This window comes from Ranitomeya imitator, chromosome 2 (assembly GCF_032444005.1).
Source record: "Ranitomeya imitator isolate aRanImi1 chromosome 2, aRanImi1.pri, whole genome shotgun sequence".
NCBI lineage: Eukaryota > Metazoa > Chordata > Amphibia > Anura > Dendrobatidae > Ranitomeya > Ranitomeya imitator.
In genome coordinates, this window is record NC_091283.1 from 642,615,398 (window position 1) to 642,633,340 (window position 17,943).

Below are 17,943 nucleotides of genomic sequence, written 5' to 3' on the forward strand. Positions count from 1 at the left end.
ATTTAACGGACTACTAAAATGCTATGGGGGTACTGACTGGAGGGGAGTAGGGAGGGGCAACTATGCCCGTCGCTGATTGGTCGCAGCCAGCTGGCCGTGACCAATCAGCAACGCTTGATTTCCGTGACAGACAAACACGAAGAAGGAAAAGAAGGAAATGACCCTTAGACGATTATATAGATAGATGGAAGCTCTGGTTAATGATAATAGAGCTATTCATTCCATATCATACTTATGAATAGGTGATAAACTATACAAGACGTCCATCTTTACTGATAATTTATTACTATATGTTACATCCACTACAATATCCCTTTTGGTTTGCTAGCAGAGTTCCAGCGTTTTTCCTTTTTCTCTAATTTTAAAGTAAACCTATAAAAATCAAAGATACTTAATGTAAATATTCCAGAGCATAGGCTTAACATCTCAGATCTTCATTCCCCTTTAAGTGGAAAAGAGAATATCCCACCAGATACAGCCCAGATATACTTTTTCATAAACTAAAATCCCTATCCTCAAAGTTTATCTGGGGCATCTCAAGACCTAGACTGTCCCATTCAATCCCAACATGGTCCAAATCATATTGGGGGTTCAGGTGTACTTGACGTTTTGATATTTTGTAAATCCTTAGCTGTATTGTAAACATTTTTCAAGACCCTTCTATCAAGATATAGACTGAACTAGAGGAATCCATCAACCCTACTTCTCTTATTATCCACCTCTAATCTTTACATGTGGTACGGTCTAGGGTATGTCTTCCATCTCCTTGTTCCACACCATGCTATCCATCTGGGACTCCTCAATGACTAAATATTGTTTATCTTCAATTCCAGGATCCTGTGTTCCCTTTTTAGTTAAATCCACATGACTCTACAAATTTCAGTTCCTGGGATCCCTAGATGCCTCAGTCTAATAGATCAGACTTGTTAAACAATTACCTCAAGCGTGAGACCTATAGAGAGCCTTATTTCTCTTACATATGGACAAACCTGGATGAGTTTGACCCCCTCTATGAGAGGTTTGGATGAGACCCCTAATTGAATTTCAACGTTTATGTAATGGCCACGAAGTCACCCTATCTAGGTGCTATAAAACCCCTGACCGAATCCATCACGTTTTTGGAAGCATCGGACAAATGTTAGAGGTGTGAGGATACCATGATTCATATTTGGTGGTCTTTTCCTTGAATTACCAAGTTATGGGGTGACAAATTTCATGCTCTATTGTTCTTCTTTCTATCACATGCCTGGAGCATATTTGCTCTCTATATTCCCAAATTCAATTTCATCTATTAAAAAAAGCTTATTTGGAATATTATTAATGGCGACCAGTAAAATCATCCCTAGGAGCTGGAGGTCTCTTACAGCACCCACCAGACTAAAATTTGTTGAATCTACTAATTTCTTAATCTGTATGGAGTAATTGATGGTTTTAGACAGTTGGTTTGTCTCAAAAGTCAGGCAAGATAACCGATAAAGATAAATTATGGCTGCCATTCTTGTTCATGGTGTCTTCAAACCAAGAAAAATAGTCTTTAATGTCGGCCATTTATGTTATACAATAATAAAGAAAATCACAGGACATCAAATTGCAAGAAAATGTATTCTACTTTTATTAGAAGCTATGTAGCAAAAGAGGAGGAAGCACATATGGAATAATTGGGGAAAACTCGGGACTTTTGTGTCCCAAGACTCTGCGACTAATCCAACGCCAAAGCATGGTAAACCATTTTTCAGCACATCTTCAGATGCTTCTGAAGATTACTTAAGTTTTCCAATAGCACAGACAAATGGCAATTCGGTTTCGCAGCTGAGAGAGTACCACTTGCCAGCTGAAAGATAACAAAAAAAATTAGATGAAAGTGATTGTCTCATCTTGTTAAAGGGATTGTCTAGGTTTTTCCATGAAAGTCTGCATTCCCCAAATTAAGAGAAATTAGCCTCTCTGTACATCATCTAACATTGCATTCAATATCTAATGTGGTCAAAGCACAGTGACCGAGCAGAACTTCACGTATTCAAAACAGAAAGGTTTAGAATAACCATGGTGAAATAAATCTAATGATAAAGTATGGTCAAAGTAATTTTTACTGTACTTACAGTTTATATTCATGGCCACACACCATTGTCCGCTGGATTTGCGTTGGTTAGCATCGAAGTTGGTATAACTCAATATGGTTCCATCAATATTCTGGTATGCGTTATACTAGAAACAAAGTGATGTTATTACTTCCAAATGCTTCCAATGTATCTGGGAGTTAGAGGCTCATTCACAATCATCTGGGCCCAGGGGCCGGAAGGGTCAGGGGCTTCTTACCAGATAGAATGCAAGTTTCTTGTTTTATAATCAGTTTTGAAATTAATGGAAGCTGAAGGAATCTACATACATATTACCCATCTCTAAGTGGTGACTGCAGACAGGTAAGACTATAAAACTCTGTGTAAATAAAATGGAACCACAGGCCCCACAGAGAAATATGCTTTGCTTCCACTGTGGGCGCCATAATGATGTAAGCGATGCCATACTGACAAAGCTGCAAGTCTACCTCTAAGCCTTAGAGTCTAAGGGTAGCCTGCTTTTCATGGGCAGGTGCAAAACAGTTGAGTTGCCCACCAGGGCCGTGGGGTACTCTGTATCGGGTCTGGTACTTAAAGGGGATGTCACGGTGGCTGCGACCTGATCCGTTGCCCTGGGCGCCCAAGTAAAGGGAAAGGTCTTTAAAGGGGTTTTGGGAATAAAGTTTGTTCGTGACATCACCTGTGGTATTCGGTCAGTAGGGACCGACGCTTCTTAAAGGGGTCCTCTGGGATGATAGTATGGCAGCTGGATGGTATAACTTCCCACAGGTGAAGTAGGTCCCCAGGGCTCCCGGAATGTAGGAAAAGATGGTGAATGGTGCAATAAGAAACGGAGGACACAGGTGTGCAGTCTCTTTACCTGGTTTACTGTAGCTTCAGGCGACCGCAGTCCAGGGCACCAGATCATGGGTACAGGCAGGGTCAGGCCGGCTTGGAAGCAATTTGGGAGTCTCCTTTACCAGGTGGAGTTAGAAGCCTTCCTCTTAGCACGGTGAGGTTGTAGTCCCTCACTGCCTATGGCTTCTGGTAAGGTCCTCACAGTTCTTCTCTGTCCTCCATGAAGGTTAGGACACAAACCCATGTGACAGGTGGCTCAAACCTTTTTATAGGGTCTCTATCACGACCCAGGCTCTATGCCACTGTGTCTCCTGGGTATTAGGGTGGACAGGTGGTGTATAATCCAACTGTCCTGACGGTTTCTGCTGGGCCTCTTAGAGTCAGACACAGCCACGGTCTTCCGGCCACCGGAATCTTTGCTCAGCCAGGGAGACAGTCCAAATGCTGCTGTGCTCCCCTGGTATCACTCTCCTGTTCTTTGTCCTCCTGCACGCTCATTCAACACTGTTCTTCTTTCTTTATATCTCTATCCAGGAGCTGCAGCATCTCTGGCTGCATGGCCCCTTCAGTCTTCCGGACTGCTCTCTTCTTTCCTCTTTCTTCCAGGAGCTGCAGACCCCCACGTCTGCTCATCTATCCTCCTGTCGTACCAGCTCTGCCTTAGCTGAAGTTCCCCAACTAGCTCCTCTCTGGCTTTCTCCAACTCTATTCTCTGTTCTCTGCCTCAGACTGCTCCAGTCTGCTGTCGGCACCATCTGTCTCCTCTCACCAACTAACTACTTTCTCTCCAAACCAGAATGTATTTATAGGGAAACTCCCATTAACCCGGGTTCAGAGCTCCCTCTTCTGGCCTGGAGTGTGAATGTGTTGTGTGCTTTATGGTTACCTGGTGAAAGATATCCTACCTTGCTTCCAAGCGTGACATCACTCTCCCTGTGAGGAACGCAATGCCACTGTGACGACCAGGATCCTGGGGCATCACACAGTCAGATCTGGGTTCTGCTCTGCCCAATTATATTTTGACATTTGCTGACACATAGTGAGGTGAACTACAAGACTTAGGGTCCATTCCAATTGGGTACATCTTGTCATGGTGGGATGGCTTTTACACTCTTTTGATCAAAATTATGTCAAGTAAGTTTAAGTACCCTAGGTTTATTACATGTACTATGACTATCTGTTTACTTACAGCAGGATTAACAGATGATTAATTCTGCTGCACATCCCAGGGATGTAGCACTGCTCTATGTAGCACAAATGATCAGTAGATCGCAGCTTCTGGTCTCCTAAGGAGACTATTTGGAAGTGCATTGAGCTGTTGGTTGGGTTAGTGCTAAAGGGAAGAAAAAAAAATCTCTTTAAATCTTCTTTCTTAGCGAGTGTGTCTGGAGCGTAAGTGCAAATGGAAGTAAGTGTGTGACTTGTGATTCAGTGACTTTGGATTCAGGGAGTTTGCAAGGGAGGAATCACTGAATTGCTGTTTGCATTTTATTAATACTTTATATTTATATTTACTTATCTTTCTGTCTGGTGCAATCCCCATTAGGAAATGAGCTCCGTATTTGACAATGCCATCCAGTGCACATCTTGCCACATGTATGCAATCCTTGAGCAGACAGTCGAGGGTGCATATTGCTGTGCGAGACGTGAGCACATTGTGCATTTGGAAGCCCAGATTCTGGATCTAAATGTGCAGCTGGCAACACTGAGATCCATAGACAATATGGAAAGGAGTTTGCTGCTCACTGAGCAGATGCTCAATGGGATAGATGAGGGGGGGATGGTAGTATGGAGCAGCAGGAAAGTGAGGCAGCAAGCTGGGGGACAGTAAGAAGGCGGGTACCTCCAAGGTGGTATTTTCCGAAATACTGTCTGTACCATGTGCCACGCCAGAGAGGCAATGGGAGATTAGGGAGGTTAATAAGTTGCTCAGGAATTGGTGTAGGAAGGAGGAGTTTGGGTTCCTGGAGAACTGGGCCGACTTCTAAGTTGGCTACAGGTTATACGCTAGGGACGGGCTGCACCTCAATGGGGAGGGTGCAGCTGTGCTGGAGGAGAAAATGGCTAGAAGGTTGGAGGAGTGTTTAAACTAAGGATGGGGGCAGGTATTCATTTTATAGGAGGGGACGATAGTGCAAATAGTGACCTGGTCACACATAAAGAAATTGGGGGTGGCATGGAAGGTGGGGTTAGAACAGTTAATAATTTAAGAAAGAATTGAGGTACAGTGAGATACATAAAGTGCATGTATACTAATACCAGGAGCCTTGCCAACAAAATGGAGGCATTAAAATTAATTTGGTTGGAAAATAATTATGACATGGAGGGGATATCTGAGACTTGGCTGGACAAGAGCCATTACTGGGCTGTTAATTTACAGGGCTATAGACTATTCAGAAATGACCATATAAATAAGTGAGGGGAGGTGTGTGTTTAAATGTAAAATCATCCTTACAACCCATCCTGCGTGATAATATGGGTGAACCTAATGAAAATGTAGAGTCCTTGTGGGTGGAGATAAGGGGAGGGGAAAAAAAATAATAAATTACTGATAGGGGTTTGTTATAAGTCCCCAAAAATAATGGAAGCAACAGAGAATATCCTCGTAAAGCAAATAGATGAAGCTGCAACTCAAGGAGAAGTCATTATTATGGGGAACGTCAACTATCCTGAGATGCATTGGGGAACAGAAATCTGCAGTTCCAGCAAAGGTAATCGGTTTTTGACAACTATGAAAGACAATTACCTTTCACACCTGGTTCAGTACCCAACAAGAAGGGGGGCACTGCTAGACCTAATATTAACCAACAGGCCAGACCGCATAGCAAATATAAGGGTTGGGGGTCACTTGGGTAATATTAATCACAAAATAATAAGTTTTCTTGTATCCTTTAATAAGATGTGTAGTAGAGGGGTTACAAGGACACTAAACTTCAGGAAGGCAAATTTCCAACGGTTGAGAGATGATCTTAGTGCAATTAACTAGGACGATATCCTGAGACATAAAAATACACAAAGAAAATGGGAGACATTTATTAGCATCCTGGATAGGACCTGTGCACAGTATATTCCCTATGGGAATAAACATGCTAGAAATAGGAGAAAACCAATATGGCTAAATAGAGCTGTAAGGGGTGCAATAAGTGACAAAAAGAAAGCATTTAGAGAACTAAAGCAAGTAGGTAGTGATGAGGCATTAAATAAATACAGAAAATTAAATAAATTCTGTAAAAAGCAAATCAAGGCAGCAAAGATTGAGACACAGAGACTCATTGCCAGAGAGAGTAAAAATAATCCCAAAATATTCTTTAACTACATAAATAGTAAGAAACTAAAAAATGATAGCGTTGGCCCCCTTAAAAATAGTCTGGGTGAAATGGTGGATGAGGATGAGGAAAAAGCCAATATGCTAAATGACTTTTTTTCAACAGTATTTATTTCCACAAGAAAATCCCATGGCTGACAATATGATCAGTGATAACAAAAATTCCCCATTAAATGTCACCAGTTTAACCCAGCAGGAAGTACAGGGGGTTCTAAAAATCACTACAGTTGGGTACCCCACCCAGCTTGCTTCATGGGTGGGGTACTCTGCTGAGTAGCAGAAATTGCTACTAGGCCCAAAAGGATTTCCTGGGCCAAATGCTGATAAAAAATAGTACTTAGGTAAACAGGCAGTGTAGCTTCCTTCATGGGTGGGGTACGCTGCTGAGTAGCACCAAATTCTACTAAGCCCAAAAGGATTTCCTGGGCTAGATGCCGTTACAAAATAGTAGTTAGGTAAACAGGCGGTGTAGCTTGCTTCATGGGTGGGGTATGCTGCTGAGTAGCACCAAATTCTACTAGGCCCAAAAGGATTTCCTGGGCTACATGCCATTACAAAATAGTAGTTAGGTAAACAGGCGGTGTAGCTTGCTTCATGGGTGAAGTACGCTGCTGAGTTGCACCAAATTCTACTAGGCCCAAAAGGATTTCCTGGGCTAGATGCCGTTAAAAAATAGTAGGTAGGTAAACAGGCGGTGTAGCTTGCTTCATGGGTGGGGTACGCTGCTGAGTAGCACTAAATTCTACTAGGCCCAAAAGGATTTCCTGGGCCAGATGCCGTTAAAAATAGTACTTAGATAAACAGCGGTGGGTGGCTGGGCTACTCTGCTGACTAGCAGACACTGAGCTTTGGAGCAGACCTCTGAATCCCAGGCCATAGTATGAGTAAACAACTCTGCAGACGACCCCACCCACCTGGAATTGACGATGGCAACGTCATGTAAAACTCAGCAAGGGGACTAAATAAAGAGTCTCCATTTTTTCCAAAATTTCGGCCACAGACACCACTTAAGTGGCATCAATTTCGCCAGAGTTTTTGTAGCGATGGTCGTAAGAAAGGGATCATATCAGATTGTCCACGAAAAGAAGTAGACATCTTACTTTGGCTGGAAGATGGTCTTTCTTCTGCAGATATTAATGTTGCTTGACCACCTACCCTATGGACACAACCTTTTTTCCCTTTCCAACACGCCTATTCCTCTTTCCACCAGCAGCAGGCCTTTTGCCACTCATTTTAGTGCTTAACTAATTGGTAACTCTGTATCTGTAGTTGTTGGCACAACAACCGATGGATGAAAACCGAGCAGAACTGAGTGGCCAAACTGTGGTACTAGGCCCCAAACTATTAACTGGATTAGATGCAGTGAAAATTGAGATACACAGGCGGTGTAGTTAGTTTCACAGGCGAGCTACTCTGCTGACGTGCAGACACTGCTCCTAGGCCCTAAACTATTAACTGGATTAGATGCAGTGAAAATTGAGATACACAGGCGGTATAGTTTGTTTCACAGGCGGGCTACTCTGCTGACGTGCAGACACTGCTCCTAGGCCCTAAACTAATAACTGGATTAGATGCAGTGAAAATTGAGATACACAGGCGGTATAGTTAGTTTCACAGGCAGGCTACTCTGCTGACGTGCAGACACTGCTCCTAAGCCCTAAACTATTAATTGGATTCGATGCAGTGAAAATTGAGATACACAAGCGGTATAGTTTGTTTCACGGACATCCTACTCTGCTGACGTGCAGAAACTGCTCCTAGGCCCTAAACTATTAACTGGATTAGATGCAGTAAAAATTGAGATACACAGGCGGTGTAGCTAGCTTCACAGGCAGGCTACTCACATGACTATCAGACAATGCTACTAGCCCAAAAGGATTGGCTGAGCTAGATTACACCAAATGCTGTGACAAACACTTGCACAGCACTGTGTTGTGGGTTCCGCTCTTGGGCTCCCTCCGGTGGTTGTAGGTGGCACTTTTGTGAGTTCTGCTCTTGGGCTCCCTCTTGTGGTTTCTAGTGGTATGGCTGCTCCTTGGAGTTAGCTGTCATTAGCTGCCTCCACTTATCGTCTCTTCTGCACCGCTATTTAAGTCTGGCTCTTTCTTCAGTCTGTGCCACTTGTCTATGTTTCCTGGCTGGATTCACATCTCTGCTTGGATTCTCCTGGTTTCCTGACCAGTTCTGCAAAGATAAGTTCTGGCTTTGCTCATTTCAGTCCACATGTTGTGGACTTATTGTTCTGTGCATTCTATATTTGTCCAGCTTGTCAGTATGGATTTTTTCTGTTAGCTGGAAGCTCTGGGAAGCAGATTTACCCTCCACACCTTTAGTCAGGTGTGGAGATTTTGTAAACTCCGTGTGGATTGTTTTGTAGTTTTTATACTGACCGCACAGTATCCTTTCCTGTCCTATCTATCAAGCTAGACTGGCCTCCTATGCTAAAATCTGATTTCATTTCTGCGTATGTTATTTTCCCCTCCTCTCACCGTCAATATTTGTGGGGGGCTATCTTTCCTTTGGGGATTTTCTCTGAGGCAAGATAGGTTTCCTGTTTCCATCTTTAGGGGAAGTTAGATCTTAGGCTGTGCCGAGGGGTCTAGGGAGCGTCAGGTACCCCCCACGGCTATTTTTAGTTGCGCTGCTAGGTTCAGGGTTTGCGGTCAGTACAGATACCACCTCCTTTAGAGCTTGTCTCATGTTGTTCCTAAACCACCAGTTCATAACAGTACTGGCACAGACCTGCCTGGCAAGCAGTGCTATGAACTGCTGAAACCTACCCTGAAAAGGGCTGATATTACAACTAGTCCCGACTCCTTAAACCTATCTCTCTGACAATTCGCTCCAAAAAAACACTCTTAGTCTGTATAGCGCCCACAGCAGCAGCGGTGCCGTCTAACACTAAGCTGCAGCAGTGAGGAAATGGTGGCGACGTGGCAAATGGCTGGTTCTTATAGGGCAAGGACATGTGACATACAGAGCCAATGACACATGCCCTTGCTTGTTTGCATCACATGCACATTGCTGTGTGTGTGTGCACTGCTGATTGGCTGAGAGACTGCACCGCCCCACTGAAAATGCAGGAAAGAAAAAAAAATGGAGATTGGCGTTATTTCAGCACAGATCTATCCCCCGCCCCCCACCCACTATACACTGAAACAGTCTATTAGCAATGATAAACAGTTTTAATGTGCAAATCAAGTGAGGCTTTTGGTGAACGAACAGTTATCGAACAGAAACTCGAACAGCCGAATTTGAAGCAAATTGTTCGGGTTCTTCGAACGACTCGAACACTGCCCAAAACAGCTCGAATTTGAAATTGGCAAACAGTTCGACTCGAACACCGCTCATCTCTAGTTAAGAGCTGGCTCAGGGATAGGAAACAAAGGGTGGTTATTAATGGAGCACACTCGGACTCGGTCGCGGTTAGCAGTGGGGTACCACAGGGGTCAGTATTGGACCCTCTTCTTTTTAACATATTTATGTAGGGGGCATGCAGGGTAGAATTTCAATATTTGCAGATGACACTAAACTCTGCAGGGTAATCAATACAGAGGAGGACAATTTAATATTACATGAGGATTTATGTAAACTAGAAGCTTGGGCTGATAAATGGCAAATGAGCTTTAATGAGGACAAACGTAAGGTCATGCACTTGGGCAGAAGAAATAAGATGTATAATTATGTGCTTAATTGCAAAATACTGGGCAAAACTGTCACTGAAAAAGACCTGGGAGTATGGATGCTCATGAGGAGAACATAATTTTACCTTTATACAGGTCCTTCTCAAAAAATTAGCATATAGTGTTAAATTTCATTATTTACCATAATGTAATGATTACAATTAAACTTTCATATATTATAGATTCATTATCCACCAACTGAAATTTGTCAGGTCTTTTATTGTTTTAATACTGATGATTTTGGCATACACCTCCTGATAACCCAAAAAACCTGTCTCAATAAATTAGCATATTTCACCCATCCAATCAAATAAAAGTGTTTTTTAATAACAAACAAAAAAACCAACAAATAATAATGTTCAGTTATGCACTCAATACTTGGTCGGGAATCCTTTGGCAGAAATGACTGCTTCAATGCGGCGTGGCATGGAGGCAATCAGCCTGTGACACTGCTGAGATGTTATGGAGGCCCAGGATGCTTCAATAGCGGCCTTAAGCTCATCCAGAGTGTTGGGCCTTGCGTCTCTCAACTTTCTCTTCACAATATCCCACAGATTCTCTATGGGGTTCAGGTCAGGAGAGTTGGCAGGCCAATTGAGCACAGTAATACCATGGTCAGTAAACCATTTACCAGTGGTTTTGGCACTGTGAGCAGGTGCCAGGTCGTGCTGAAAAATGAAATCTTCATCTCCATAAAGCATTTCAGCCGATGGAAGCATGAAGTGCTCCAAAATCTCCTGATAGCTAGCTGCATTGACCCTGCCCTTGATGAAACACAGTGGACCAACACCAGCAGCTGACATGGCACCCCACACCATCACTGACTGTGGGTACTTGACACTGGACTTCAGGCATTTTGGCATTTCCTTCTCCCCAGTCTTCCTCCAGACTCTGGCACCTTGATTTCCGAATGACATGCAAAATTTGCTTTCATCAGAAAAAAGTACTTGGGACCACTTAGCAACAGTCCAGTGCTGCTTCTCTGTAGCCCAGGTCAGGCGCCTCTGCCGCTGTTTATGGTTCAAAAGTGGCTTTACCTGGGGAATGCGGCACCTGTAGCCCATTTCCTGCACACGCCTGTGCACGGTGGCTCTGGATGTTTCCACACCAGACTCAGTCCACTGCTTCCTCAGGTTCCCCAAGGTCTGGAATCGGTCCTTCTCCACAATCTTCCTCAGGGTCCGGTCTCCTCTTCTCGTTGTACAGCGTTTTCTGCCACATTGTTTCCTTCCAACAGACTTACCATTGAGGTGCCTTGATACAGCACTCTGGGAACAGCCTATTTGTTGAGAAATTTCTTTCTGGGTCTTACCCTCTTGCTTGAGGGTGTCAATGATGGCCTTCTTGACATCTGTCAGGTCGCTAGTCTTACCCATGATGGGGGTTTTGAGTAATGAACCAGGCAGGGAGTTTATAAAAGCCTCAGGTATCTTTTGCATGTGTTTAGAGTTAATTAGTTGATTCAGAAGATTAGGGTAATAGGTCGTTTAGAGAACCTTTTCTTGATATGCTAATTTATTGAGACAGGTTTTTTGGGTTATCAGGAGTTGTATGCCAAAATCATCAGTATTAAAACAATAAAAGACCTGACAAATTTCAGTTGGTGGATAATGAATCTATAATATATGAAAGTTTAATTGTAATCATTACATTATGGTAAATAATGAAATTTAACACTATATGCTAATTTTTTGAGAAGGACCTGTACAAGTCCCTAGTTCGACCAGACTTAGAATACTGTGTACAGTTCTGGTCTCCAGTGTACAAGAAAGACATAGCTGAACTAGAGCGGGTGCAGAGAAGAGCGGCCAAGGTTATTAGAGGACTGGGGGGTCTGCAATACCAAGATAGGTTATTACACTTGGTGTCATTTACTTTGGAAAAACGAAGTCTAAGGGGTGATCTTATTACAATGTATAAATACATGAGGGGACAGTACAAAGACCTTTCTAATGATTTTTACTTGTAGGCCTGAGACGGGGACAAGGGGGCATCCTCTATGTCTGGAGGAAAGAAGGTTTAAGCATAATCACAGACGTGGATTCTTTACTGTAAGAGCAGTGAGACTATGGAACTCTCTGCCGTATGATGTTGTAATGAGTGATTCCCTACTAAAATTTAAGAAGGGACTGGATGCCTTTCTTGAAAAGTATAATGTTACAGGTTACATATACTTGAGATCTTGATAGGGTGTTGATCCGGGGAACTAGTCTGATTGCCGTATGTGGAAGCAATTAAAAAGTAGAAAAAAATGTTTGAAAAATATTTGAAAAATATAACAGTTCAAATCCCGCCCTTTTGCCCAATTAAAAATAAAACCATAAAAAAGTTCAAAAATACACACATTTGGTATAACTAAGTTCAGAAACACCCACTCTATGAAAATAAAAAAATATTTAATCTAATCGGTAAACGGCATAGCGAGAAAAAAAAAAAGAGAGAATTGCGTTTTTTGGTTGCCACAACATTGCAATAAAATGCAATAATGGGCGATCAAAACATCATTCCTACCCCAAAATGGTATCGATAAAAACGTCAGCTCGACGCACAAAAAATAAGCCATCACCCAGCCCCAGATCACGAAAAATTGAGACACTATACTGAAGCCGGTAAAATTCCTGCGTTCCACCCTGTGGAACGCAACTGGAAGTGGCCGCGTGCATCACTTCCGGTATAGTCATGCCACCATAATGCGTCATAGCAGTGAGACGCAGAGCAAGTCTGGGCCGCGGTTACTCAAGTACCACCAAGGACAACATCTGCAAGGAGTTTGTATGTTCTCTCCGTGTTTGCGTGGGTTTCCTCCCACATTCCAAAAACATACTGATAGCGATTCTAGATTCTGAGCCACATGGGGGACAGCGATGATAATGTGTGCAAAATGTAAAGCGCTGCAGAATATGTTAGAGCTATATAAAAGTAAAGATTATTATTTTTATTATTAACCATAGAGATCATTTGGGCCCCTAAACCCAAGGCCTGATTGAGAATGCAACCCCTGCACCTATTATAGTTTGGCCATTGATGTTCCATATTAAATCTTTCTATGCAACCCAAGGAAATAAACGACTCATTGCCATAAGTGTAGAAATTTGCTGTACTTACTGTTTCTGATTTCCAAACACCAATCCAAACATAGTAGAATTTTTTTACAATTTCTTTGAAGAATGTTTGCAGATATCTATTTACTTTACTGCAATGGATGGAGGTCAGATCACCTCTCCAGTTACGACAGACACGCTAAGAAAGAAAAGTGAATAGAAAAGATTAATCTTGTATTATCATACTGATATATAGGGTGTGCCATTTATATGAATACACCTGGGTGGGCCATTTATAAAGTTGCATTAAAATATGGCCGACTTCAAAATGGCCATCACGGTCACCACCCATCGTGAACAGTTTTCCCCCTCCCATATACTAATGTGCCACAAACAGGAAGTTGATATCACCAACCATTCCCATTTTATTTAGGTGTATCCATATACATGGCCCACCAAGGTGTATCCATATTAATGGCCCACCCTGTAGTTATATTATGGTGTACTTGTGGGGAATAGCATGTCGGAATACAAAATAAAACTAATAAACTTTATTTGAATTACATTAAAAATATGACCAATAAAGTGCAAGTGCAAAGACAAATAGAAATACTGGTGGTACTATACACCAATCTAAATAGCCTCCTAGGAACCCATAGTACACTCGTACTATATATGCAACCATTGCTGACAATGGCAATTTGACTCAGCGACATGGTCGCATATATCACTGGACACTCCCCTGATGAGTGGCGACGAAATGCATCAGGAGAGGGGACACTACAAGAAAATGGGCAGAAATTAAGTCATTTAATTGCTGTAAGATATTATTGATAACTGATCACTGTCCCATGACTCTCGTCTCTATTGTTTTTGGCATGAGCTGCATAATGACCAGGTGGGATTGGCTCCACTCTTTAGCGGACACCATGTCACGTTTGGAGAGCCCCCGTGTGCCTAAAAATTGGAGCTCCCCCACAAGTGACCCCATTTTGGAAACTAGACGCCCCAAAGAACTTATCTAGATGCATAGTGAGCACTTTAAACCCCCAGGTGCTTCACAAATTGATCCGTAAAAATGAAAAAGTACTTTTTTTTCACAAAAAAATCCTTTTAGCCTCAATTTTTTCATTTTCACATGGGCAACAGGATAAAATGGATCCTAAAATGTGTTGGGCAATTTCTCCTGAGTACACGATACCTCACATGTGGGGGTAAACCACTGTTTGGGCACATGGTAAGGCTCGGAAGGGAAGGAGCGCCATTTGACTTTTTGAATGAAAAATTATCTCCATCGTTAGCGGACACCATGTTGCGTTTGGAGAGCCCCTGTGTGCCTAAACATTGGAGCTCCCCCACAAGTGACCCCATTTTGGAAACTAGACCCCCCAAGGAACTTATCTAGATGCATATTGAGCACTTTAAACCCCCAGGTGCTTCACAGAAGTTTATAACGCAGAGCCATGAAAATAAAAAATAATTTTTCTTTCCTCAAAAATGATTTTTTTAGCCTGGAATTTCCTATTTTGCCAAGGGTAATAGGAGAAATTGGACCACAAATGTTGTTGTCCAGTTTGTCCTGAGTACGCGGATACTCCATATGTGGGGGTAAACCACTGTTTGGACGCACGGCAGGGCTCGGAAGGGAAGGCATGCCATTTGGCTTTTTAAATGGAAAATTAGCTCCAATCATTAGCGGACACCATGTCGCGTTTGGAGAGCCCCTGTGTGCCTAAACTTTGGAGATCCCCCACAAATGACCCCATTTTGGAAACTAGACCCCCAAAGGAACTAATCTTGATGTGTGGTGAGCACTTTGAACCCCCAAGTGCTTCACAGAAGTTTATAACGCAGAGCCATGAAAATAAAAAAATGTTTTTCTTTTCTCAAAAATGATTTTTTAGCCCGCAATTTTTTATTTTCCAAGGGTAACAGGAAAAATTTGACCCCAAAAGTTGTTGCCAAGTTTCTCCTGAGTATGCTGATACCCCATATGTGGGGGTAAACTACTGTTTGGGCACATGCCGGGGCTCGGAAGTGAAGTAGTGACGTTTTGAAATGCAGACTTTGATGGAATGCTCTGCAGGCGTCACATTGCGTTTGCAGAGCCCCTGATGTGGCTAAACAGTAGAAACCCCCACAAGTGACCCCATTTTGGAAACTAGACCCCGAAAGGAACTTATCTAGATATGTGGTGAGCACTTTGAACCCCCAAGTGCTTCACAGACGTTTATAACGCAGAGCCGTGAAAATAAAAAATCATTTTTCTTTGCTCAAAAATGATGTTTTAGCAAGCAATTTTTTATTTTCACAAGGGTAACAGGAGAAATTGGACTCCAGTAATTGTTGCGCAGTTTCTCCTGAGTATGCTGGTACCCCATATGTGGGGGTAAACCACTGATTGGGCGCACGTCGGGGCTCGGAAGTGAGGGAGCACCATTTGACTTTTTGAATACAAGATTGGCTGGAATCAATGGTGGCGCCATGTTGCGTTTGGAGACCCCTGATGTGCCTAAACAGTGGAAACCCTTCAATTCTAACTCCAACACACCCCCAACCCTTACCCCAACACCCATAACCCTAATCACAACCCTAACCCCAACACACCCCTAACCACAACCCTAACCCCAACACACCCCTAACCCTAACCACAACCCTAATTCCAACCCTAACCCTAAGGCTTTGTTCCCACGTTGCAGATTCATGTGAGATTTTTCCGCACCATTTTTGAAAAATCCGTGGGTAAAAGGCACTGCGTTTTACCTGCGGATTTACCGCGGATTTCCAGTGTTTTTTGTGCGGATTTCACCTGCGGATTCCTATTGAGGAACAGGTGTAAAACGCTGCGGAATCTGCACAAAGAATTGACATGCTGCGGAAAATACAACGCAGCGTTTCCGCGCGGTATTTTCCGCACCATGGGCACAGCGGATTTGATTTTCCATATGTTTACATGGTACTGTAAAGCTGATGGAAAACTGCTACGAATCCGCAGCTGCCAATCCGCTGCGGATCCGCAGCCAAATCTGCTGCAGATCCACAGCCAAATCTGCACCGTGTGCACATAGCCTAATTCTAAAGGTATGTGCACACGCTGCGGAAAACGCTGCGGATCCGCATCAGTTTCCCATGAGTTTACAGTTCAATGTAAACCTATGGGAAACAAAAATCGCTGTACACATGCTGCAGAAAAACTGCACGGAAACGCAGCGGTTTACATTCCGCAGCATGTCCCTTCTTTCTGCGGATTCCGCAGCGGTTTTACAACTGCTCCAATATAAAATCGCAGTTGTAAAACCGCAGTGAAATGCGCAGAAAAACCGCGGTAAATCCGCGATAAATCCACAGCGGTTTAGCACTGCAGATTTATCAAATCCGCTGCGGAAAAATCCACAGAGGACCAGAATACGTGTGCACATACTGTACCCTAACCCTAACCCTAGTTCTAACCACTAGGGTTGAGCGACTTTTACTTTTTTAGGGTCGAGCCAGGTTTCGCGAAACCCGACTATCTCTAAAGTCGAGTCGAGTGAAATCGGCCGATTATGGCGTTAAGTCGGGGATCGACCGAAACACGAAACCCAATGCAAAGTCAATGGGAATTTTTTTTTCTCTCTCTCTCTCTCTCTCTCTCTCTCTCTCTCAAGATGACGATAAGCGTTCACGCCCCTAAGACCTATGTCATCACTCTGCCCACGCTCCTCCATTGGCTGAAAAAATGGCGCCAAGCGCATCATACGAAACGCGACTTTGGCGCGAAAGTCGCGTACCGCATGGCCGACCCCACACAGGGGTCGGATCGGGTTTCATGAAACCCGACTTTGCCAAAAGTTGGCGACTTTTGAAAATGAACGACCTGTTTCGCTCAACCCTACTAACCACAGTTCTAACCCCAACCTTAGTGAAAAAAAAAAAATTCTTTATTTTATTATTGTCCCTACCTATGGGGGTGACAAAGGGGAGGGTCATTTACTGTTTTTTTTTATTTTGATCACTGTGATAGGTTTTATCACAGTGATCAAAATGCACATTGGAACGAATCTGCCGGCCGGCAGATTCGGTGGGCGCACTGCGCATGCGCCCGCCATTTTGGAAGATGGCGGCACCCATGGAGAAGACGGACGGACCCCGGGAGGCTCGGTAAGTATGATGGGGTGGGGAGCACGGGGGGGGGGGGGTGTGGATCGGAGCTTGGGGGTTGGATCGGAGCGCGGGGGGGTGGATTGGAGCACCGGGGGTGGATCGAAGCATGGGGGGGTGGATTGGAGCATGGGGGGTGGATCGGAGTGCGGGGGGTGGATCGGAGTGCAGGGGGGTTGGATTGGAGCTAGGAGGCTATTTAGATTGGTGTATAGTACCACCAGTATTTCTGTTTGGCTTTGCACTTGCACTTTATTGGTCATATTTTTAATGCAATTCAAATAAAGTTTATTAGTTTTATTTTGTATTCTGCTACTCTAGTCCCTACTTATTTTGACTTGTAGTACGATCTGCTACAAATTTTTAATGGTGTACGTGTGTGTATGACATGGAGTGTAAATATTATTATTTATTTATATGGCACCATTGATTCCATGAAGAAGGGGTTACATCAAAATACAAATATCACTTACAGTAAAACAAATTAACAATGACAGACTGGTACAGAGGGAAGAGAACCCTACCCTTACAGGCTTACATTTTACAGGATTATGGGGAAGGAGACAGTAGGTCGGGGGTTGCAGTAGCTCCGATGGTGTTGAGTTGGCTGTACTGTCATTGCAGGTTGTAAGCTGTTTTGAAGATATGGGTTTTCAGGTTCCGTCTGAAGGATCCAATTGTGGTGGATGACCTCATGTGTTGGGGCACAGAATTCCAGAGGATGGGGGACATTTGGGAGAAATCTTGGAGGCGATTGGGTGAGGAGCGAATAAGCGTGGAGGAGAGAAGGAGGTCTTGGGAGGACCAGAGATTACATAAGGGAAGATATTGGGAGATTA

At 43.4% G+C, this 17,943-nt stretch overlaps 1 protein-coding gene across 1 annotated transcript in view; it reads right to left on the reverse strand.

The window, feature by feature from the left end:
* Positions 1–1,588: 1,588 nt before the first annotated feature.
* The window catches only part of LOC138667660 (proteoglycan 3-like), a 53,302-nt gene continuing 36,947 nt past the window's right edge, over positions 1,589–17,943 (reverse strand). Inside the window, exons 4-6 of the mRNA XM_069755785.1 lie at positions 13,029–13,163; positions 2,100–2,205; positions 1,589–1,831 (exon numbers count right to left, since the gene is read on the reverse strand). Coding sequence (XP_069611886.1) covers positions 1,761–1,831; positions 2,100–2,205; positions 13,029–13,163 — 312 coding nt within the window. The 3' untranslated portion in view covers positions 1,589–1,760. The remainder of the gene's footprint in view (positions 1,832–2,099; positions 2,206–13,028; positions 13,164–17,943) is intronic.